This window comes from Somniosus microcephalus, chromosome 25, assembly GCF_052327205.1.
Source record: "Somniosus microcephalus isolate GS21.2 chromosome 25, FLI_Smic_1.0, whole genome shotgun sequence".
Lineage (NCBI taxonomy): Eukaryota > Metazoa > Chordata > Chondrichthyes > Squaliformes > Somniosidae > Somniosus > Somniosus microcephalus.
In genome coordinates this window covers 52,221,854-52,245,956 of record NC_141011.1, presented here as the reverse complement: position 1 = coordinate 52,245,956, position 24,103 = coordinate 52,221,854, and the positions used below count along the sequence as shown (strand labels likewise).

At 48.9% G+C, this 24,103-nt stretch overlaps 1 protein-coding gene across 11 annotated transcripts in view; it reads left to right on the top strand.

The window, feature by feature from the left end:
• The window catches only part of casz1 (castor zinc finger 1), a 400,652-nt gene that overhangs the window by 346,039 nt on the left and 30,510 nt on the right, over window positions 1-24,103 (top strand). For all 11 annotated transcript variants that reach the window (XM_085967449.1, XM_085967451.1, XM_085967446.1 and 8 more), the window contains 5 exons: window positions 368-525; window positions 2,827-2,949; window positions 7,084-7,401; window positions 16,445-16,643; window positions 21,263-21,434. In XM_085967449.1, the coding sequence (XP_085823575.1) occupies window positions 368-525; window positions 2,827-2,949; window positions 7,084-7,401; window positions 16,445-16,643; window positions 21,263-21,434 (970 nt within the window). The remainder of the gene's footprint in view (window positions 1-367; window positions 526-2,826; window positions 2,950-7,083; window positions 7,402-16,444; window positions 16,644-21,262; window positions 21,435-24,103) is intronic.

The following is a 24,103-nucleotide window of genomic DNA, read 5'->3' as shown; positions in this document are numbered from 1 at the left end:
GTGCCGTTTTTCGGATGAGACATTAAAACGAGGCCCCGTCTGTCCCCTCAGTTGAAGGTAAAAGATCCCGCGGCACTATTTCGAAAGAAAAGCGTGTGGAGTTTGCCAATATTTATCCCTCAATCAACATCACTAAAAAACATTATTCGGTCATTTATCACATTGCTGTTTGTGGGAGCTTGCTGTGCACCAATTGGCTGCCGTGTTTCCTACATTACAACAGTGACAATACTTCAATAAAGTTCTTTATTGGCTGTAAAGTGCTTTGGGACGTCCGGGGTCGTGAAAGGCGCTATAGAAATGCAAGTCTTTCTTTGGATACTGATGCTGGCCAATTTATTATGAGTACTTGTGCTTCTGTCACTAGGTGTCCCATGGCAGCAGCGGATTGGGCAGTTTAATGAACCTCAAGACGGAACCAGACTGCGGACAGTCAGATACAGAGCAGGCTTCCTACATGAGTAAAGTGATGGCCCCGCAGAGACAGGAGAAACGCATGGAATTCTGGGAAAAATACCTGCGCAGGTAGGGACAAGAAACGGTTCCCCTTTTAACGTCTCTGGCTTCCTCAGTGGGTAAGTGCGCCAACTTCGACTGGTACTGAGGCATGCAGGCTGACACAACCCCAGGTTGGATTCCTGGTCTGGGCTGAGTTAGCCCGTTCCCGGCCAGGGTGTCACATTATAACTGTCCTCGGTGCATGTGAGCTGGGCAGGAGGAAATCAAGCAAGGTTCCAGGTCCTGATTGCTATCCACTGACTCCTGCCGGAAAGAGTGTGCGTGTGTGTGTAAGCGCCTTTGGATGTTTTACTCCATTGGCAGCACCCTCACCTCCGAGTCAGAAGGTCGCGGGTTCAAGTCCCACTCCAGAGACTTGAGCACATAAATCTAGGCTGACACTCCAGTCCAGTGCAGTGCTGAGGGAGTGCTGCACTGTCGGTGGTGCCGTCTTTCGGATGAGACGTTAAACCGAGGCCCCGTCTGCTCTCTCAGGTGGGCGTAAAAGATCCCACGGCACTATTTCGAAGAGGAGCAGGGGAGTTCTCCCCGGTGTCCTGGGCCAATATTTATCCCTCAATCAACATCACTAAAACAGATTATTTGGTCATGATCACATTGCTGTTTGTGGGAGCTTGCTGTGCGCAAATTGGCTGTCGTGTTTCCTACATTACAACAGTGACAATACTTCAATAAAGTACTTCATTGGCTGTAAAGCGCTTTGGGTCGTCTGGTGCTCATGAAAGGAGCTATAGAACTCATTTGCATATCGTCATGAACCAGCGCTTCAGAACGTAATTTTTATTTTCATTTAAAACTTTGCTTTATACAATATTCCTTGATAGATTTGAGAGTGGTAACCGGGTGCGGTTTGATGAATACAACGGAAAATGGGGTTGATCACAAAAAATAAGCATTTTTAGAATGTTGAGTCCACCCCACTGTGAGTAACTCGATTTTAAATCAAGGAAAAGGACTTTCAAAAACTATACAGAACCAGTTACATTGGGGAACAGTAGTCAGTTTCTTAGTAAAAGTTCTTAAATTACATTCAAAAGCTTCTGAAACGTGCCCCTCAGTGTCTTTGCGCCATTAAAAATATTGCTTAATTTTAAGAGCCTCTCCGAAGGGCCGCAAACGGGCGCAATTAGCGAAAACTCGCTGCTGTGATTAATTCGATCTGGGGGCGGGACCAGTTTTGTGGGCGGGGCCGGCTTTGAGCGCGATGATTTTTTAAACCAGCGCCAAAGATGGCGGAAACTTGCTTTGTGCTGGCCGTAATATGCGCTTGAAATTCCGCCATCTTTGGCGCTGGTTTAGCCGATTTCGTGCGAATTGTGCTGACAAAAGCGTAGCGCAGCCGAGCGGAAACTCCAGGCCTGTGTGTCTCGCAGTCTGAAGATATGAAAGATCGCTGAGCTGATCAACTGCACCACTTATAAATATACAACAACTTGTATTTATACAGTGCCTTTAACATAGTTGACACCGAGCCACATAAGGAGAAATTAGGGCAGGTGACCAAAAGCTTGGTCAAAGAGATAGGTTTTAAGGAGCGTCTTAAAGGAGGAAAGAGAGGCGGAGAGGTTTAGGCAGGGAATTCCAGAGCTTAGGGCCCGGGCAACAGGAGGCACGGCCACCAATGGTGGAGCGATTATAATAGAGGGCAGAATTAGAGGAGTGCAGATATCTCGGGGGGTTGTGGGGCTGGAGGAGATTACAGAGATAGGGAGGGGCGAGGCCATGGAGGGATTTGAAAACAAGGATGAGAATTTTGAAATCGAGGCGCTGCTTAACCGGGAGCCAATGTAGGTCAGCGAGCACAGGGGTGATGGGCGAACGGGACTCGGTGCGAGTTGGGACACAGGCAGCCGTGTTTCGGATGGCCTCAAGTTTACGGAGGGTAGAATGTGGGAGGCCAGCCAGGGATGCATTGAAATAGTCAAGTCTAGAAATAACAAAGGCATGGATGAGGGTTTCAGCAGCGGATGAGCTGAGGCAAGGGCGGAGACGGGCGATATTACGGAGGTGGAAATAGGTGGCCTTAGTTATGCCGCGGATATGTGGTCGGAAGCTCATTTCAGGGTCAAATATGACACCAAGGTTGCGAACAGTGTGGTTCAGCCTCAGACAGATGTTAGGGAGAGGGATGGAGTCAGTGGCTCGGGAACGGAGTTTGTGACGGGGACCGAAAACAATGGCTTCAGTTTTCCCAATATTTAATTCGAGAAAATTTTTGTTCATCCAGAACTAGATACAGTTCTTGCTGGTGCTAAATATGAGGCCTATAATCCTATTCCCTAACAATTTGCTATCTCTCGTTCTTAGGTTTACCACAGAAGATTACTGTGAGACCCAGTGTGACTTCCTGCACAAAACCCATTTCCATTGTGTGGTGGAAGATTGCGGTGCTCTCTTCAGTACCCTGGATGGAGCCATCAAACACGCCAAGTGAGTGTAACCAAACACGCCAAGTAATTACTGTACGGCCATCAAACACATCAGTGCTCATCCTGATAGCAAGTATCATTTTAATCGACCCTCATTGTTACAAACTGGGGGAGCAATTGGTCTAGCGTACGAGGTGGGCGGCGCGCCCGGAACGCGCTCCCGAACCTGTCGGCCTGGGGCTCACTGAAAATTGGGTCTCATCTACTTGAAACCGTGGAGCTTCCTCAGGACGCCCTGGGAAAGTCAGCTGGCTCTGTCCGTAAGTAAGTCCCAGGACAGGAGGGGGAGGGGCGGGGAGTGAAACAAACAGGAGGGGCCAGGGTGGGGGGGAAGCCAGGGTCCATATTATGTCGAATTTATCATAGAATCATAGAATAGAACAGCACAGGAGGAGGCCATTCAGCCCATCGAGTCTGCGCCGGCTCTTTCGAAGAGCAATCCAGTCAGTCCCGCTCTTTCCCCATATCCCTGCAATTTTTTCTCCTTGAAGCATTTATCCAATTCCCTTTTGAAGGTTACTATTGAATCTGTGTCCACCACCCTATCAGGCAGCACGTTCCAAATCCTAACCACCCGTTGTGTAAAAAAGGTTTTTCCTCATGTCACCTTTTGTTCTTCTGCCAATCACCTTAAATCTGTGCCCTCTGGTCATCGACCCTTCCGCCATTGGAAGCAGTTTCTCTCTATCTACTCTGTCCAAACCCCTCATGATTTTGAACACCTCTATCAAATCTCCTCTTAGCCTTCTCTGTTCCAAGGAGAACAACCTCAGCTTCTCCAGCCTCTCCACGTAACTGAAGTCCCTCATCCCTGGAACCATTCGAGTAAATTTAGCAGCAAGGTCCTAAGATGGCCACTTGGCCCCTGATTAGCACAGTCAAGGGGCTTGAGGCCTCTTTCAGGCAGGGCGCCTCCACCCGAAATTCACCCCCATTTCTCGCGAGGTGAAGGGGGGTGGGGGCGGGGATCAACGTGGTTCAATTTCTCCCCCACCCTCCCCAATTTTTTTCGCGATTTTAGAATTGCGACTCTCAGCGCTTGCGAAGCGAATAAAACTTGCCACAGCTCCAATAATCCGGCGCGACTTCCCCTTCCATCGTCCGCAGCGCAGTGAATGAGGGGCAGAGATGGAACAAGTCACGGGCCCAGGCTGTACTCGTCTGGTCTGTCCTTTTAAAGGTTGCGCCTGCAGCTTTGTCCTCTTTAATTAGAATTTTTATGAACTGATCAAGTTATTGTGCCCCCCACTCCTTATCAATAAGGTAAAAGTACGTTGCGATGCACTTTACCTCATGCCCCAGCCCCCTTTTGAATTGATGCTGTTTATATTTATGAAGTGTCGAGTAACCTTGTTCTGACCCAGGCATGATTCTAATTTAGATCAGTTTATTATTTAAATAATTTATGCAGATTAAAAAAAAAATGCAGAGGTTAGTCAAGGTCCAATTACTTTGATGACATCACATCAAGAGCTCGCAACTTAAAGAAGTCTGTGGGCTTTGCTGTCGGAGTAAAGCGGGGCCGATGGGTTCAGCTCCGCCGACGGATCCCCGTGGGGGAGGGGGAGGGGGCGTCAACAGACCCCTTTTTACAGGGGTAAAGACAGAGGTCTCGAAGGGCCCCGCCCCACCCCAACCAAAAAAAAAACGTGACTTAGATAAACAAAAGTTACGCAGGCTTGATGTTTTTTTTAAAATCGCAACTCCACCAGTTTTGTTTTTGAAGGGATCCGCGATTAAAATGAATCCGAATCCTTTGTCTCCGATGAGGTGAGGCCACGTTTGTCCAGGACTGTGATAACTGACTAAAAACTAGGCCTCAAAATGACTTGTGGTGATATCAGTGGGGTGAAGGTATGACATTTCTCCAATGTAGTGTGGTAGCTGTCCCATTTATTTGAAACAGGACAACACTCGGCCAAAATATCAGACAGCGGAATCATCAAACCTCAATCCCCCTGACAGCACCGTCAGTAACTGCCAGACTATAATTCTGAAGAATTTTCTTATTTGTTTATAAACAATGCCTTGTACTATCTGCCTCCTTGTCTTTTCAGTGTTCCCAGTACATATTTCAATCTGTTACACACTTGACATTGTACCTGTTATATTCCTATGTAGAATGGTTACAGCACAGAAGGAGGCCAGTCAGCCCGTCGAGCCCGTGCCGGCTCTCTGCAAGAGCACTTCAGCGAGTCCCACTCCCCCGCCCTTTCCCCATAGCCCTGCAAATGTCTTTCTTTCCTTCAGGTACTTATCCAATTCCCTTTTCAAAGCCACGATTGAGTCTGCCTCCACCACCCTTTCAGGCCCTAACCACTCGCTGCATAAAAAAGGTTTTCTTCATATCGTCTTTGGTTCTTCTGCCAGTCACCTTAAATCTGTGTCCTCTGGTTCTCAACCCTTCCGCCAATGTGAACAGTTTCCCTCTATCTACTCTGTCTAGACCCCTCATGATTTTGAACACCTCTATCAAATCTCCTCTCAACCTTCTCTGCTCTAAGGAGAACAACCCCAGCTTCTCCAGTCTATCCATGTAACTGAAGTCCTTCATCCCTGGAACCATTCTTGTAAATCTTTTCTGCACCGTCTCTAAGGCCTTCACATCCTTCCTAAAGTGCGATGTCCAGAATTGGACACAATGCTCCAGTTGAGGCCGAACCAGTGTTTTCTAAAGGTTCATCAGAACTTCCTTGCTTTTGTGCTCTATACCTCTTATATGAAGCCCAGGATCCCGGATGCTTTTTTAACTGCTTTCTCAACCTGCCCTGCCACCTTCAACGATTTGTGCACATATACCCCCAGGTCTCTCAGTTCCTGCACCCCGCATTAGGATTGCACCCTTTAGTTTATATTGCCTCTCCTCGTTCTTCCCAACAAAATGTATCACTTGCGTTAAATTTCATCTGCCACGTGTCCGCCCATTCCACCAGCCTGTCTATGCCCTCTTGAAGTCCATCACTTTCCTCCTCACTGTTCACTGTACTTCCAGGTTTTGTGTCTTCTGCAAATTTTGAAATTGTGCCCTGTACACCCACGTCCAAGTCATTAATATATATCGAGAAAAGCTGTGGTCCTAGTACCGACCCCTGGGGAACACCACTGTATACCTTCCTCCAGTCTGAAAAACAACCGTTCACCGCTGCACTCTGTTTCCTGTCACTTAGCCAGTGTGACGTAATAAAACTCACTACACACTTGGTTTGAGTATAAAGCAAGGCTTTAATCAACTTGTTTCAAAACATGGAGGTCTAGTTGTATTTCACTAGCTCCTTGTCTTACAAAATGTCCCTGGGCAAGCTGGGCCCACGCCCGAGTATTTATACTCCTTGGGCGGCAACACCAGCTGGCCGTCCAGTGTTATTTCATGAGTCTTTCTTCATGGATCATAAGATTCATAACACAATGGCCTAGAAATTGGGTTGGGGCGCAAAAGTCGCCTGAGCGCAGGATTTAGTGCAGCGATCGGAGTAATACCGATCGCCAGAAATTCAGTTTCAGTGCCCCTCGAGGGACACGGGGCAAGGCTCGAGGCGCTCCGCGTCCCTCTTAGGGCGCTGAAACCGATTATCGCTGCGCAACGTGCCGCAGCGCCACATGCTGCGGCACGGCACGCTGCGGTACTGCAGGCCTTCCTCCCACTGTTAAGGGGGAGGTGCCTGCAACAGCGCGATCCCCGCTCGTGAGTGCCGGGCTCTCGGGAAACAGCCGGCAATGCCGCGGGGGGGGTGGTTAGGAAGCCAGGGAAGGAGGTGCTGGCAGGCAGCCGCTGAAAAAGCGGCCGCCCCGCACCTCCACCTTAACTTGCGCCGCTGCCGGCACAGTAAGGCCCCGTGAACCGGGCGCGGGTAGCGAACGGCGCAACTGCAGCGTTCGCTACCAAATATCGCGAACGGGGCGCTGCGCACACCGATGACGTCATCGGTGGCGGCGCAGCGCAACAGGCTAACGCCACCATTAGCGCCCCTCCTGAATATCGCGGGAGGCGCAGCCAGTGGCACTACAGCCACTGCCTGCCTCTTTAGGCGCTAACAGGTGGCGCTACTCACCCAATGTATCTGTTAGGACCTGATGAAAGCGTTTTGCGTTCCCTAAATATGCGCTGTGACTGACAGAATGTTTCTGGTTTCTGTAGCTTCCACTTCAGGGCTGATGGCGGAGTGGTGAAAGTCAAGTCGGAGCCGTGCTTCTCAACCCCGATTCCCATGGAGAACCGAGCTCCTGGCGCCTCGACCTTTCCTCCCATCGCCATAGTTACTGCGGCGGCCTTGCAGGTCTCCGCAGCGAGCCCAGCTGTTGTCGCCTCCGCCCCAACACTCCTTGCCTGGAAACAGCTGGCAGCTTCCGTCCCACAGATCCCCATATCCACGCTGGTGACATCTTCCCTGGCAACCACATCCCTGGAGAACGCCAAGCCCCAGGTCAAACCAGGCTTCCTCCAGTTTCAGGAGAAGTGAGTATGGAATATTGTGACGGAATCGTTTTGAAACAGCCACAAGAATGTTCAACATGTTTAAAACTGTTTAACGCTGCACCAGAAACTTACAGGGGAAGTTAGGAATGATCTAGGGTGGTTTGAAAAGCCTACAAGTATTGTTTGATCATTGTGGTGGTTTGAAAAGCCTACAAGTATTGTTTGATCATTGTGCAGTGTTTCCCAAGCCTTGGTGCTTTTCCCTGCCTTGTTTGCGTCTGGAGTAATATAATATGACTTATTATATTAGTAACACATTGGGCTGGATTTTGATACTGGAGGTGTGTAGGAGGCGGGACTACAACTTTTGGGGTTGTAGTCCCGCCTCCATCGAGTTGTGGCCAACCCACTCGATTTTCACTTGATTGACCTTGTTGAGCCTGCCCAGCGGGCTCAGCAGGCCAATTAAGGGCCACCCGGCAACAGGTGACGTCACAGATTGACATTTCATCTGTCAAGAGCTTTTGACAGATGAAATATCAGCGTTTGACAGCTCTTTGAAGCTGTGAAACACTGACAATCTGTACACTAAGTTAATTCCTTCCTCCCAGGCTGATTTAGAGATCTCTCCAGAACAGAAAGCTGAATGCTGCAACTTTTGACAGCTCGCAGCCATTCTGCTTTCTGTGCCGGTGAGATGAGGGACTCCTGAGACCTGAAGGAAGGAAGGCTGTAAGGTAAGTAAAGGTAAGTAAAACTTCTTTAAACACTTTACACACACCAAACACACTTACCTCTGCACTCATGCACCCATCACTCACCTGAACACCGGACATCTCGAACCCTCCAAGCCCTTCAGCCCAACGGTCCGCCTCGCTAACTTGCCGTGGTTTGGAGCCGTCGGGAATCCCACACTTCAGGAATAAAAATAGGGATTAGGCTAAAAACTGCCTGTTAACTGGCAGTTAATTGGCACTAATCCCCTTCCCGCCTCGGGAGGGCGGGTCCCAGCACAGGTCGGGTATCCGCCTCCTTTGAAACTGGCATCGGGTTGGGGGGCAGGATGGGTTCATGCCCCCCGATTTCGAGATTTTAACCCCCCACACGCCTCCAATCCGGCCCCCACAGCCCAATGAAAATCCTGCCCATTATGTTAACTGCTCAGCGTAAAGGTTTTTGCATCAATGACCTTCCCTCCATCATAAGGTCAGAAGTGGGGATGTTCGCTGATGACTGCACAGTGTTCAGTTCCATTCACAACTCCTCAGATAATGAAGCAGCCCATGCCCGCATGCAGCAAGACCTGGACTACATTCAGGCTTGGGCTGATAAGTGGCAGGTAACATTCATGCCACACAAGTGCCAGGCAATGACCATCTCCAACAAGCGTGAGTCTAACCACCTCTCCATGGCATTCAACGGCATTACCATCGCTGAATCCCCCACCATCAACATCCTGGGGGTCACCATTGACCAGAAACTTAACTGAACCAGCCACATAAATACCGTGGCTACAAGAGCAGGTCAGAGGCTAGGTATTCTGCGGCGAGTGTTGATGTGCCTTCAATAACTCAAAGACAAGGAGTTTAAAGGATTCAACTAAAGGCTTTTAATCACTAAGAACATTGCAGCATTGCAGGTCTTCCCACATCGGGTTCGTCTGGTAGGAATGACTCATACAGCTCTTGAGACCTTTATATGGCAAAAGACAGGGGCGTAGCCAATACACACAATAGGAACAAAAGGGGGCGGTTCACACAATACAAGCAGGTAAAACACATGGGCTGATGAAGGCATATATTTCATCACATTCACCCCTTCTACAGATTTAGTCTGTCCGGGGGTGTGATAGTCCTTCCTGAACGTCGCAACAGTACCTCGGGTTCCGACCGGGAGTCCGTGGTGCCCTCCTGGGCATACCCATGTGCTGGGGGTGTTGCAGGTACTTCTGGGGGTGGTGAGGATACCTCTGGGGATGGTGGAGGTTCTTCTGGGGGTGGTGGTGATGGGTCGTCGTCGTCGCTTCCTGCCGAGGTGAGGTCCTTTATGGACACGGTGTCTTCACGCCCGTCGGCGTGCTTGACGTACGCGTACTGTGGGTTTGCGTGGAGTAGGTGTACTGCCTCCACGAGGGGATCCGTTTTGTGGCGCCTCACATGCTTCCGTAACAGGACTGTCCCTGGGGTGGAGAGCCACGAGGGTAGGGATACTCCTGAGGTTGATTTGCGGGGAAAAACAAACATCTTCTCGTGAGGAGTGGCGTTAGTAGCAGTACACAGTAGCGACCTTATCGAGTGGAGTACGTCTGGGAGGACCTCCTGCCAGCGGGAGGTGGGGAGGCCTTTAGACCTTAGTGCTAAGGTGACCGCCTTCCACACTGTCGCGTTCTCCCTCTCCACTTGCCCATTACCCCGGGGGTTATAACTAGTGGTCCAACTCGTGGCTTTCGACAGCAGGTATTGGCGCAGTTCATCGCTCATGAACGACGCCCCCCTGTCAGTGTGGATGTAGTTAGGCATGCCGAACGTGCAAAACAGGTTGCCGAGGCACTTGATGACCGTGGCACTGGTCATATCTGGGCAGGGGTAGGCAAATGGGAAGCGGGAGTACTCGTCCACAATGTTGAGAAAGTACACATTGCGGTCGGTGGAGGGGAGTGGTCCCTTGAAATCTAAGCTCAGGCGCTCGAATAGCCGTGTAGCTTTGATCAGGTGGGCTCGGTCGGGCCTGAAAAAACGGGGCTTGCATTCCGCACAGGTGCGGCAGTCCCTGGTCATAGACCGGACCTCCTCGATGGAATAGGGCAGGTTACGGGATTTTATAAAGTGGAATAGCCGGGTGACCCCCGGGTGGCAGAGGCCATTGTGGAGGCCCTGTAGCCTGTCCCCCTGGATGCTGGCACACATCCCTCGTGATAGGGCGTCGGGGGATTCGTTGAGGGCCCCCGGCCTATATATTATGTCGTACTCAAACGTGGAGAGTTCGATCCGCCACCTGAGAATTTTGTCGTTCTTGATCTTCCCCCTCTGTTTGTTGTTAAACATGAAGGCTACCGACCGCTGGTCGGCAAGGAGGGTGAAGCGTTTGCCGGCTAGGTAGTGCCTCCAGTGCTGCACTGCCTCCACTATGGCCTGGGCCTCCTTCTCTACCGAGGAGTGCCTGATCTCGGGCCCTTGGAGGGTTCTTGAGAAAAAGGCTACGGGCCGCCCATCCTGGTTGAGGGTGGCTGCTAAAGCGAAGTCGGACGCATCGCTTTCGACCTGGAAAGGGATGTTTTCGTCCACTGCCCGCAGCGCGGCCTTCTCAATGTCGTGTTTAATGCACCTCCTGATTCCTCAAAGCCTTACCACCATCTACAAGGCACAAGTCAGGAGTGTGATGGAATACTCTCCACTTGCCTGGATGCGTGCAGCTCCAACAACACTGAAGAAGCTCGTCACCATTCAGGATAAAGCAGCCCGCTTGATTGGCAGCTTAAACATTCACTCCCTCCACCACCGGCGTACCGTGGCTGCAGTGTGTACCCTCTGCAAGATGCACTGCAGCAACTCGCCAAGGCTTCTTCGGCAGCACCTCCCAAACCCGCGACCTCTACCACCTAGAAGGATAAGGGTAGCAGGCCCATGGGAACACCACCACCTCCAAGTTCCTCTCCAAGTCACACACCATCCTGACTTGGAAATATATCGGCCGTTCCTTCATTGTCGCTGGGTCAAAATCCTGGAACTCCCTTCCTAACAGCACTGTGGGAGCACCTTCACCACACGGACTGCAGCGGTTCAAGGCGGCGGCTCACCACCACCTTCTCGAGGGCAACTAGGGATGGGCAATAAATGCTGGCCTTGCCAGCAACGCCCACATCCCATAAACGAATGCAAAAAAAAACAATCATGCTGCATCGCTCATTTTAACTTCGACCAAAGCTGCAGCTTCCAATCGGCCGAAAGTGCATCACAATGCAGATAAGCTGCTGGAAGTAACAACGCCGATGATGGTGGAGGGCTGAGCAGCTGTTAATGAAAGCTAAAGATTCCGTGCGTGAGCGAGTTAGAAAACCCGTCATTGCAAGTACCCCAGGGGGAGAAATGCCCTCATTCTGTGGCCGGGCTGTGGTGTGGACTAAGTGACAATTCCCACACGTGGAATATTGTTTAATAACAAAGTGTTTCCCATGAATCGACGGGCAGGTTATTTCCCGATCAACCTGCCGTAACGACATCCTAATTCTCCTCTCTCAAATGGCGTTGCGACCCAGTAACAGTTGGCGGCCAGGGTCAGTGCACAGACCTGATCGGGCGCGGAATGCCCCCCCTCCCACAAAGCTGCCTCTCTCACTTCCTCCAAACGCCTCCGGAAAAGAAAGCCTGCCGCCAAACTTTTCCTTCGGTCGCTTTTGGTGGGAAGTCGACTTGAACGTCAGGTCAGAGCCAGACCCTGACATCACCCCCTTACCGCAGGGGTAATGAACAGGAGCCAACCCCCCTGGCTGATTTATTTCAGGATTTTCACAATTGGGGTGGCGCCATAAAACCTTGATACCACAAAAAATTGGCTCCCTCGACTATTTGAATTAAAAAGTGCCCCGTCAGACTCCGTGTTACAAATGAGAGAGAGTTGTAGGTGAACTTAAAGCAGTAATCTGAAGCTTGTAAAATGAGAATTTGTGCTTCATGACACCATCCAAACCCTTTGACTGAGCTAGTTGTGTAATCTGTTTTCAGGTAGCTGTTATTGTCTGTATAACATATACCGGTTATCCATTATCTCACTGTAGTTATGTGATTGATATCATGAACTTTCGTACATCATGAAAGTTTATAATATCCATTCATCAATGTCGTTTCACAAGGATCCGAGGCAGCTGTGAATGTCGGAATGTCGCTTTGAATTTACAACACCCATTAAATACATCAAAACTGTATGTATTATGATATATAAAATACCCAGCTAGGAGGGATTTAAAGGCAGTGAAAGACTCTTGGGGGATCGGAGCACCTGTATGAATGGACACTTCGCCCGACGCTGTAAGATGTCACCTGCTGGCTTCCTTTGTGCTATTTGCATCATGAATCTCGAGCCGGGTTTTTTTTCAGAATTGCATTGGTTCATTGTGCAACTCTTAGCGAAGGCTGAAAGAGCAAATCCTCCCGATGGGGACAAGCACGGAATCAAACCTGAAAAGAAGCCCCAAATCCAAAGCTTTGTCCGTTGCAAACTCCACACACACTCGCACACTCACACACACCCACACACACACTCTCACCCCCACACATACACGCACTCTCACACACCCACTCACTCACACGTGTATAACAGATTTTTGCCAGATAAGGGCGTGAAGGGTTATGGGGAGCGGGCAGGGAAGTGGCTTTGAGCCCAAGATCAGCCATGATCTTATTGAATGGCGGAGCAGGCTCGAGGGACCAAGTGGCCTATTCCTGCTCTTATTTCTTATGTTCTAACTGTGCTCCTGTCACAGCGTGACCATCCTTTCAAGGGATCGGTGCTGGGTCCTTTGCTGTTTGTAGTGTACACTAATGATTTAGATATGAATGTAGGAGGTATGATCAGTAAGTTTGCAGATGACACGAAAATTGGTGGAGTGGTAAATAGCGAGGAGGGAAGCCTCCGGCTACAGGACGATATAGATGGGTTAGTCAGATGGGCAGAACAGTGGCAAATGGAATTTAACCCTGAAAAGTGTGAGGTGATGCATTTTGGGAGGACTAACAAGGCAAGGGAATACAGAATGAATGGTAGGACCCTAGGAAGGACAGAGGATCAGAGAGACCTTGGTGTGTATGTAAGAACATAAGAAATAGGAGCAGGAGTAGGCCAATTGGCCCCTCGAGCCTGCTCCGCCATTCAATAAAATCATGGCTGATCTGATCCTAACCGCCAATCCACTATGACAGGACTATCTCCTGAATCTAACAGCATTAGACACACGAAAACAGGAGCAGGATCAGGCTACACGGCCCCTGGGCCCGCTCCACTACCCACAGGGCCATGACCTATCCGAACCTAGACTCATGTCCAAATTCCTGCCCGCTCCCCGTAACCCTTAATTCCCTTTTCTACTAGGAAACTGTCTATTTCTGTTTTAAATTTATGTAATGATGTAGCTTCGACAGCTTTTTGGGGCAGCATATTCCATGGACCTACCACCCTCTGAGTGAAGTAGTTCCTCCTCATCTCAGTTTTGAAAGAGCAGCCCCTTATTCTAAGACTATGCCCCCTAGTTCTAGTTTCACCCATCATCTGGAACATCCTCCCTGCATCCACCCGATCCAACCCCTTCATAATCTTATATGTTTCAATAAGATCGCCTCTCATTCTTCTGAACTCCAATGAGTAGAGTCCCAATCTACTCAACCTCTCCTCATATGTCCATCCCCTCATCCCCGGGATTAATCGAGTGAACCTTCTTTGTACTGACTCGAGAGCAAGTATGTCCTTTCTTAAGTATGGACACCAAAACTGTATGCAGTATTCCAGGTGCGGTCTCACCAATACCTTGTACAACTGAAGCAATACCTCCCTATTTTTATATTCTATCCCCCTAGCAATGAAAGCCAACATTCCATTGGCCTTCTTAATCACTTGCTGCACCTGCATACTAACCTTTTGAGTTTCGTGCACCAGGACCCCCAGATCCCTTTGTACTTCAGTACTTTCAAGTTTCTTGCCATTAAGATAATAACTTGCTCTACGATTTTTCCTGCCAAAGTGCATAACCTCACACTTTCCAGTATTGTATTCCATCTGCCAAATCTCTGCCCACTTACTTAGCCTGTCTATGTCCCCTTGCAGGTTTTTTATGTCCTCCTCACTCACTACTTTCCCTCCCATCTTAGTATCATCTGCAAACTTTGACGTGTTACACTCGGTCCCCTCCTCCAAATCGTTAATATAGATTGTAAAGAGTTGGGGACCCAGCACTGACCCCTGCGGAACACCACTGGTTACTGATTGCCAGTCTGAATATGAACCATTTATCCCAACTCTCTGCCTTCTGTTAGACAGCCAATCCTCTATCCATGCCAGAATATTACCCCCAATCCCGTGATTTTTTATCTTAAGCAATAATCTTTTGTGTGGCACCTTGTCAAATGCCTTTTGGAAGTCTAAATACACTACGTCCACTGGTTCACCTTTATCCACCCTATATGTTACTTCCTCAAAGAACTCCAGCAAATTTGTCAAACATGACTTCCCCTTCATAAAACCATGCTGACTTTGTCTTATTAAATTATGATTATCCAAATGTCCTGTTACTGTCTCCTTAATAATGGACTCCAAAATTTTACCTACCACAGATGTTAGGCTAACCGGTCTATAGTTTCCAGCCTTCTGTCTACTGCCCTTTTTAAATAAGGGTGTTACATTAGCAGTTTTCCAGTCTGCCGGGACCTTTGCTGAGTCCAGGGAGTTTTGGAAGATTATTACCAATGCATCCACAATCCCTACCGCCACTTCCCTCAAAACCCTGGGATGTAAGCCATCAGGTCCAGGTGATTTATCCGCCTTGAGTCCCATTATTTTACCAAGTACTACTTCCTTAGTGATTTTAATCGTATTTAGCTCCTCCCCCCCTATAGCCCCCTGCTTGTCAAGTGTTGGGATATTCTTGGTGTCCTCTACTGTAAAGACTGATGTAAAATATTCATTCAGTGTTTTTGCCATCTCCATATTTCCCACCATTAATTTCCCGGTCTCATCCTCTAAGGGACCAACATTTACTTTAGCCACCCTTTTTCTTTTTATATAACTATAAAAACTCTTACTATCTGTCTTTATATTTTTTGCTAATTTACTTTCATAATGTATCTTCCCTTTCTTAATCAATCTTTTTGTTATTTTTTGCTGTCTTTTAAAGTTTTCCCAATCCTCTATCCTCCCACTAGATTTGGCTACCTTATATGCCCTTGTTTTTAGTCGAATACTATCCTTAATTTCTTTACTTAGCCACGGATGGCTGTCTTTTCTTTTACACCCTTTTTTTCTCAGTGGAATATACTTTTTTTGGAATTTGTAAAATAACTCCTTAAATGTACACCACTGATCATGTATCGTCTTATCCTTTAACCTATTTTCCCAATCCACTTTACTCAGTTCCGCTCTCATACCTTCATAGTCTCCTTTATTCAAGCTTAGCACGCTTGTTTGAGATACATAGATCCCTGAAGACAGCAGGACAGGTAGATAAGGTGGTTAAAAAGGCATATGGGATACTTGCCTACATTAGCCGAGGCATAGAATATAAGAGCAGGGAGGTTATGATGGAGCTGTACAAAACTCTAGTTAGGCCACAGCTGAAATACTGTGTGCAGTTCTGGTCGCCACACTATAGGAAGGATGTGATTGCATTGGAGAGGGTGCAGAGGAGATTCACCAGGATGTTACCTGGGCTGGAGCGCTTCAGCTATGAAGAGAGACTGGACAGGCTGGGGTTGTTTTCTTTAGAGCAGAGAAGGCTGAGGGGGGACCTGATTGAGGTGTACAAAATTATGAGGGGCGTAGATAGGGTAGATAGAAAGGAACTTTTCCCCTTAGTGGAGGGGTCAATAACCAGGGGGCATAGTTTCAAGGTAAGGGGCAGGAGGTTTAGAGGGGATTTGAGGAAAAACTTTTTCACCCAGAGGGTGGTTGGAATCTGGAACTCACTGCCTGAAAGGGTGGTAGAGGCAGGAACCCTCACAACATTCAAGAAGCATTTAGATGAGCACTTGAAACGCCACAGCATACAAGGCTACGGACCAAGTGCTGGAAAATGGGATTAGGATAGACAGGGCTTGATGGCCGGCGGGGACACGATGGGCCTCTTTCTGTGCTGTATAACTCTATGACACCATCACACGTGTGATTTTTAGGATGTTTTACTCTGGTTGAGAAAGCAGGTGTCTGCTTCCAGTTTGGCTGAAGAGTGGGGGGATCCAAGCTGACATTCTGGCACTCGGTTGGCTCGCACTCTAATAGGCCAGACACCAACACTGTTTCAGGTATCGTTGTATGTTCCTTCAGTTCCTATATCAGTGGCTGTCCCCCGTGCCTTAACTGTGTTTTTTTTTACTCCCTTCAGCGATCCCTGTCTGGCCACTGATTGTAAATACGCTAACAAGTTCCACTTCCACTGTCTGTTTGGAAACTGCAAGTACGTCTGTAAAACGTCCGGGAAGGCTGAATCCCATTGTCTAGACCACATCAATCCCAACAACAACCTAGTCAACGTGCGCGACCAGTTCTCCTATTACTCTCTGCAGTGTCTCTGTCCGAATCAGGTAAGCAGACAGTAAAATAGCCCTCTGCACAGTCCATTGTGTAGGGTCTACCCTGATGATAGTCACCACTAGTTGAAAGCTCCTTTGGACTGGGGTCTCCTGACTAGTGGTCTCCAGCGGCAGAATTGGAGTTCTAAAGGTGCTGAAACATTATCTAGACTAATTGTTTTTTTGACATTTCCAATCCTGGATAACTGTATAAAACCTGTACATTTTTAGCCCTATGGATTGGATTCCATTTGAATTGCATTGAAACCAACTGACCTTCCAACCAATTTAAATGTTTTATTTCCGTCTCTTTCACCGGCGGCACGGCCCATTCAAATTTTCACGCAAGTGCGGTTATTTCCCCGCTGAAAAGCCGGTGAGTGTCCTGCGTGGGACCTCCAAACCGCAGCTCAGCGGGAACGTTGCTTCCAACCGTTCACGCTACGCCCGAGCAATATCAAGCCGACACTGTGAGGCTTTGTTGCTGCCACAGAGCCTTGCTCGACGCGCACACACAGGTCGGAGATGGGGGCCACAACGCAGCGGCCCCAATTCCGCATCCTGCACCTAAATCTCAGCAAGGCTCCACACGGCATGCTCCCAACAGAGCCTCACGATCTCTGCCAGCTTATCCATTACCCCTCAGCCCCACAATCCCCCCCGAGATATCTGCACTCCTCTAATTCTGCCCTCTTGAGCATCCCTGATTATAATCGCTCAACCATTGGTGGCCGTGCCTTCTGTTGCCTCGGCCCTCAGCTCTGGAATTCCCTCCCTAAATCTCTCCGCCTCTCTCTCCTCCTTTAAGACGCTCCTTAAAACCTACCTCTTTGACCAAGCTTTTGGTCATTGGCCCTAATTTATCTTTATGTGGATTGGTGTCAAATTTTTTTGTCTTAAAATACTCCTGTGAAGTGCCTTGGGATGTTTTACTATGTTAAAGGCGCTATATAAATACAAGTTGTTGTTGTTAGATGCGGGCACTGTCCTGTGCGATTAGCGCAAATGCATAGGAGTCTTTTTTTTCAGTCAGAATCTATTTCCCTCGGAGAAGCTCCCATCAGCTGGTGTAAGATTTTACTCCACATTAACGACTGGAGTTAACCGATTTCTAGAGTTTGGCTTGGATTGAAACAGCTGTATATCTCGAGCTGCTCGCCGCGCTATAAATGGGACGAGCCCTATGGGGAACAGCTATTGGTGATATTTAGATTAAAGGCAGGCTGGGGAGAGTTTAAAGATGGCAGCACAAAAAAAAAGCCAGTTCAGAAATCAGCAGGGTCTCCAAGAGCTCGATCACTGACCAGTTTACCCGAGTTCACTGAAGGGGTCGAGGCACCACTTGGTATGTCCCGGGTTCGCTGCTAGTCTGGGCCGGGTTAACTGATCCCACCTGGGGCAGCGTCACGTGCTACAAATGGTCTTTGAGTACGGTGGACCAGGAGGTGACTGAACATTTGTTTTATTCATTCATGGGATGTAGATGTCGCCGTCAAGGCCAGCATTTATTGCCCATCCCTAATTGCCCCGGTAAGCCGCCGCCTTGAATACAACGGGCTAGGCCATTTCAGAGGGCAGTTAAGAACATAAGAAATAAGAGCAGGAGCCGGCCATTCGGCCCCTCGAGCCTGTTCCGCCATTGAATGAGATCATGGCTGATCTTCGACCTCAACTCCACTTTCCCGCTCGATCTCCATATCCCTCGATTCCCCTAGAGTCCAAAATCTATCGATCTCAGCCTTGAATATACTCAAAGACTCAGCATCCACAGCCCTATGGGGCAACCACATTGCTGTGGGTTTGGAGTCACATAGAGGCCAGACCAGGTAAGGACAACGGATTTCCTTCCCTAAAGGACATTAGTGAGCCAAATGTTTTTACGACAATCCGGTAGTTTCATGGTCACCGTTACTGATACTAGCTTTTCAATTCCAGATTTATTTAATTAATTGAATTTAAATTCCCCAGCTGCCGTCTCCGGATCACGAGTCCAGGCCTCGGGATTACTAGTCCAGTAACACAGCCACTCTGCTACCGCACCCCCTGCATGTCTGCTTGGCAGCAGCTGATTAAGACTTGAATCCCTTGGGCTGTGTCACTGTGGTTATCAGATTGAATACCTGCCAGATCTGAACGTTACAGATGGGAAAGAATAGTCAGGAGATAACTAACAAGTCAGAGAAAGTTACCCACGGACCAGTGAATGCTTTGTTTTTGTTTTGAAGATATTCAAATCTGTATTCAAAGTTGGTGGCAATGATTCCATCGGAAGTTACAGAAACCAACACAATTTGTAAATTTCAAATGAAACCATTGGAGTTAATCATAAATTATAGGATCGGGAGTGGTCCATTCAGCCCCTCGAGCATGTTCCGCCATTCAGTTCGATGATGGGTGATCTGTACCTCAACTCCACCTACCTGCCTTTGATCCTTTTACCTAACAAAAATCAAGCGAGCTCAGTCTTGAAAATTTCCGTTGAGCCCAGCATTCACAGCCGTTTTAGGGGAGAGAGTTCTAGATTTCCACACTTTTGTGTGAAGAAGTGCTTCCTGATTTCACCCCTGGCTCGAATTTTAAGATTGTGCTCCCCTTGTTCTGGACTCCCCCCCCCCCCCCCCCCCCACCAGAGGAAATAGCTTCCCCGTATCTACCCTATCGAATCCTTTAACCACTTTAAACACCCCAATTCAATCACCCCTCAACCGTCTAAACACAAGGGAATACAAGCCAAGTTTATGCAGCCTGTCTTTATAATTTAACCCTTTAAGCCCTGGTATCATTCTGGTGAATCTGCACTGTACGCCTTACAAGTCCCACACATCCTTCCTGAGGTGCGGGGCCCAGAACTGAACCCAGTTACTCCAGATGGGCTCTGACCAAGACTCTGTACAACTGAACCATCACTTCCTCCCCCTTTGTATTCCAGCCCTGTTGAGATAAAGATCAACATTCCATTATCTTTTTTGATAACTTCTTGTACCTGTCCACTAGCTTTTATTTCTTTGTGTACATGGACCCCTAAACCCCTTGGCTCCTCTACAGTTTCTAGTCTCTCACCATTTAGAAAATATTCTGATTTGTCTTTCTTGGATTCAAGGTGGATGACCTCGCACGTCCCCACACTGAACTCCATCTCCCACAATTTTGCCCACTCACTTAGTCTGTCAATGTCCCTTTGTAACCTCCTGCTCAGAGGGATGGGTATTAGATGGGCCGAATGACCTTGTCTTTGCCTCTTGTCATCGTTCAAATGCTCCAATACCCCCTAATAATAATGGGGTCGATTTTCCCGAACTTGTCGGGAAGAAGGCGGGACTTCCCCTTTCGGGTTTTTGACCCGCCTACTTCGACGTCCGGCCAATCCGCGCGACAGGTGACGTCACAGACTGCAATTTCATCTGTCAAGATTTCTTGACAGATGAAATATCAGTGTTTGACAGCTGTTTGAAGCTGCCAAACACTGACAGTCTGAGTTCTAACATGAGTCATTCTGCACAGACTCAGTTAGAACTCACACCGGCACTCAAAGCTGAAGGCTGTCACTTTTCACAGAGCGCAGCCATTCAGCTTTAAGTTCCGGGTGAGTGATGGACTCCCGACGGCTACAGGAAGAAAGACTGTGAAGGTAAGTACAGGTAAGTAAAAGTTCTTTACACACTTTAGACACACCAAACATACTTACCTTTGCACTCATGCACCCATCACTCACCTGAGCACTGACATCGCGACCCCTCCAACCCGAGGGCCCGCCTGCTCTAACCTGGCGTGGTTTGGAGCCGTCGGGAAACCCACACGAAACCCCTCAAAATAGGGATTAGGCTAAAAACTGCCTGTTAACAGGCAGTTAATTGGCACTAATCCCTTCCCGCCTGGTTTCGGCGGGTCCCAGTGCGGGGTGGGTACCCGCCGCCCCTGAAACTTACGTGGGGCGGGGTTTTGGGCGGGATGGTGTCGGGACCCCCAAATTCGGGATTTCCCCCCACACGCCTGAAACCCCGCCTGACGGCTCCACGAAAGTCTAGCCCAATGTGTCACCACATTGCCCCACTTTGACAGCCATCTGTATCTGGTAATCTGTGTTACACTGGTATGTGTCAGGCTCCCAGTTCAGTGTGACGACTGGTCCAGATCAAACCACACCAAACATTTAGTCCAAGGTTCGTCAGTCTTTCCCAGTAGTTGGAATGGCAACTTCCGGTCCACTGCTGCTCAACTGAATGGGACGCAGAGAGTCTAGAACCAGGGGTCACAGTCTCAGGATAAGGGTTCAGCCATTTAGGACTGAGATGAGGAGAAATTTCTTCACTCAGAGGGTGGTGAATCTTTGGAATTCTCTGCCCCAGAGGGCTGTGGAGGCTCAGTCTTTGAGTATATTCAAGGCTGAGATCGATAGATTTTTGGACTCTAGGGGAATCAAGGGATATGGGGATCGGGCGGGAAAGTGGAGTTGAGGTCGATGATCAGCCATGATCTTATTGAATGGCGGAGCAGGCTCGAGGGGCCGAATGGCCGACTCCTGCTCCTAATTCTTATGTTCTTAGAAGAGGAGTTTAATTACGGGGAATGCAGTCATGCATTACAATCATATCTGTGCTCCGATTTTATAACCACGTTTTATTCCATTGCAGCAATGTGAGTTCCGGATGAGGGGACACTACCACTGTTTACGACCATTCTGTAACTTTGTGACTAACATCACTACGAAGCTCCCATGGCACATCAAAAAGCACGAGAAGGCGGAGCGGCGAGCTGCTAACGGATTCAAGTACTTCACCAAACGGGAAGAATGCGGCAGGCTAGGTAAAAAAAAAACCACACAAGCAGCGTTAGCAAAGAGACTTTTTCAACAACTTGTATTTAATGCCTTTAATGTACTGCTCCCAGCGCAGTGCTGAGGGAGCGCCGCACTGTCGGAGGAGCCGTCTTTTGGATGAGACGTTAAACCGAGGCCCCGTCTGCTCTCTCAGGTGGATGTAGAAGATCCCATGGCCACTATTTCGAAGAAGAGCAGGGGAGTTCTCCCCGGTGTCCTGGGGCCAATATTTATCCCTCAACCAAGATCACAAAAACAGATTATCTGGTCTGTGGGAGCTTGCTGTGCACAAATTGGCTGCGGCGTTTCCTACATTACAACAGTGACTGCACTTCAAAAAGTACTTCATTGGCTGTAAAGCACTTCGGGATGTCCGCTGGTCGTGAAAGGCGCTATAGAAATGCAAGTCTTTAAAACATCCCAAGGCGCTTCCCAGGAGCGATTATCAAACAAAATTTGACACCGAGCCACATAAGGAGATATTAGGATAGGTGGTCAAAAGCTTGGTCAAAGAGGGAGGTTTTAAGGAGCGCCTTAAAGGAGGAGAGGTTTAGGGAGGGAATTCCAGAGCTTAGGGCCCAGGCAGCTGAAGCCACGGCCGCCAATGGTGGGACGTATAAAATCGGGGATGTGCAAGAGGCCAGAATTGGAGGAGCGCGGATATCTCGGAGGGGTTGTAGGGCTGGAGGAGGTTACAGAGATAGGGAGGGGCGAGGAGGCCATGGAGGGATTTGAATACAAGGATTGAGTGCTGCCGGGCCGGGAGCCAATGTAGGTCCAGCATCTCTCAGGATTTCCCCATGAGGAATATTCCTCCAGTCTAGTAAGCCACAGAACACTTCTGGTGTCAAAGATCATCAGAGCCTGAGCTGAACAATTTGTTCTCATTTTGTTCATGTGCTAAAATGTGTTTGCCTTTGGTGAACTGATCAGTGTTATTGTGTGCTCGTGAACTGACTGGCAATCTTCAACTCTGGCCAATATAATGTTCTGACTGACTCATTTTCTGAGTCCAGCTGTGTCCCCGACCCCTGAAGGGGCCTGAGGCCTGGGGCTCGAGCTGTGTCCCCGACCCCTGAAGGGGCCTGAGGCCTGGGGCTCGAGCTGTGTCCCCGACCCCTGATGGGGCCTGGGGCTCGAGCTGTGTCCCCGACCCCTGAAGGAGGCTGAGGCCTGGGGCTCCTGAATAGTGTTGCCAACTCTTGGTGGACATATTCCTGGAGATTTCATCACATGACCTCCGACCTCCCCGCCCGGTCAGACCGTCTTCTTCCCATCTCAAATATCTTTAGAACTAATAAATGAAAGCATTAAACACCATTTTTCTTTAACACCCCCTATGATTTTTTTCCTCCCGGGTTCAGTGTAACAGTGCCCAGGAGATTAATCTTTAATTCCTAGAGAGTCCAGAGCAATCCTGAAGGGTTGACAACCGTCGTCCTGAAGGCTGGGCTCGGGGAGAGAAAATGTGGCAGGCCGGGGGGGGGAATTATGTTCGTTGATGTTTACAGGAGATGGGGTACAAAAACAGAAATATCTTTACAGCTAATTTTCCTTTACAGAGCAGCTTAATACCAATAAAGGTATTGTCTGCTGCACTGTGGCTCACAGCCATAACCGGATGAGTTTGATTAAGACACAGGCCCTTTATGTGGTCTCTGCTTCTAATACCTTTATGAATATGCCTGTGCTGAATTCAGTATCTTATTAATTAAACTCGAGGCCAATTACAAAAGCTGACTGCTGATTTACCACAGCTTTAACAAGCTGGGTTCGATTGAAAAGTAGAAACAGTTTGCACCTCAACAAAGATCATTTTATCTGATTTAGCTCAGACTGCAGTCGAAAAGAAAATTGTCAAAAGGCAGAAAAAAACAAATGTTGAATATTGGGGGGGGGGGGGGGGAGCAAGTGACAAATACAATTCTTAGCTGCACCACAGACCGCTGAAAAGATTTCGGTTTTGAAAAGAATGCCAATTTATCTTCGACAATTGCACAGCACGATCCCGCAAACACCAAGTGCGCGAAATTTGGTTGGGGGGGGGGGGTGGCGCTAACTTGTAACTTTTTGAAACGTTAGCGCCCCGGTGAAATCCATTGAAACAAATGTTGCGAAATTGGGCGTTTTCCGCCACAGGAGTGAAGCGGGGGCGGTACATGAGGCGCTAGTGGTCTGAGCGCAGCGCTGCAGGGGCCGCTATTGCCAGAGCGCTACCCAATCTCAGCCGACTTGCATTCAGCCTTCAAGCCTTGACTCGAGCTTATTCCAGCTCTTAAAGGGGAGGTACGTTCAAACTGCAGCTGCACATGATCGGCGCTGCTGCGCTTGAGTGCGACCTCTCAGCTACTGAGACAGCTTTGTGCCACGGCTGCTGTGAGGGAGAGGCAGAGGGCTCCTCGATTCGGCGACGTGGAATTGGATATGTTCAGCAGCTTGTCTGGCAACGTCTCGGCAGAGTTATGGCCGACAAAAAAAAAAGTTTCCCCAAGATGGCGCCTTTAAATAGCACGCGCAGTGCCGACTCCCCGACTGCAGCTCGACCGCTGATGCTGTCGCTGTTAGCGCCAGGCGGTAAGCGAGGGGGCACGGCCGAATTTTGTATCGGGGGCGCTAACGGGGCGCTGTGCCTGGCAATGACGTCATCGTCACCGGG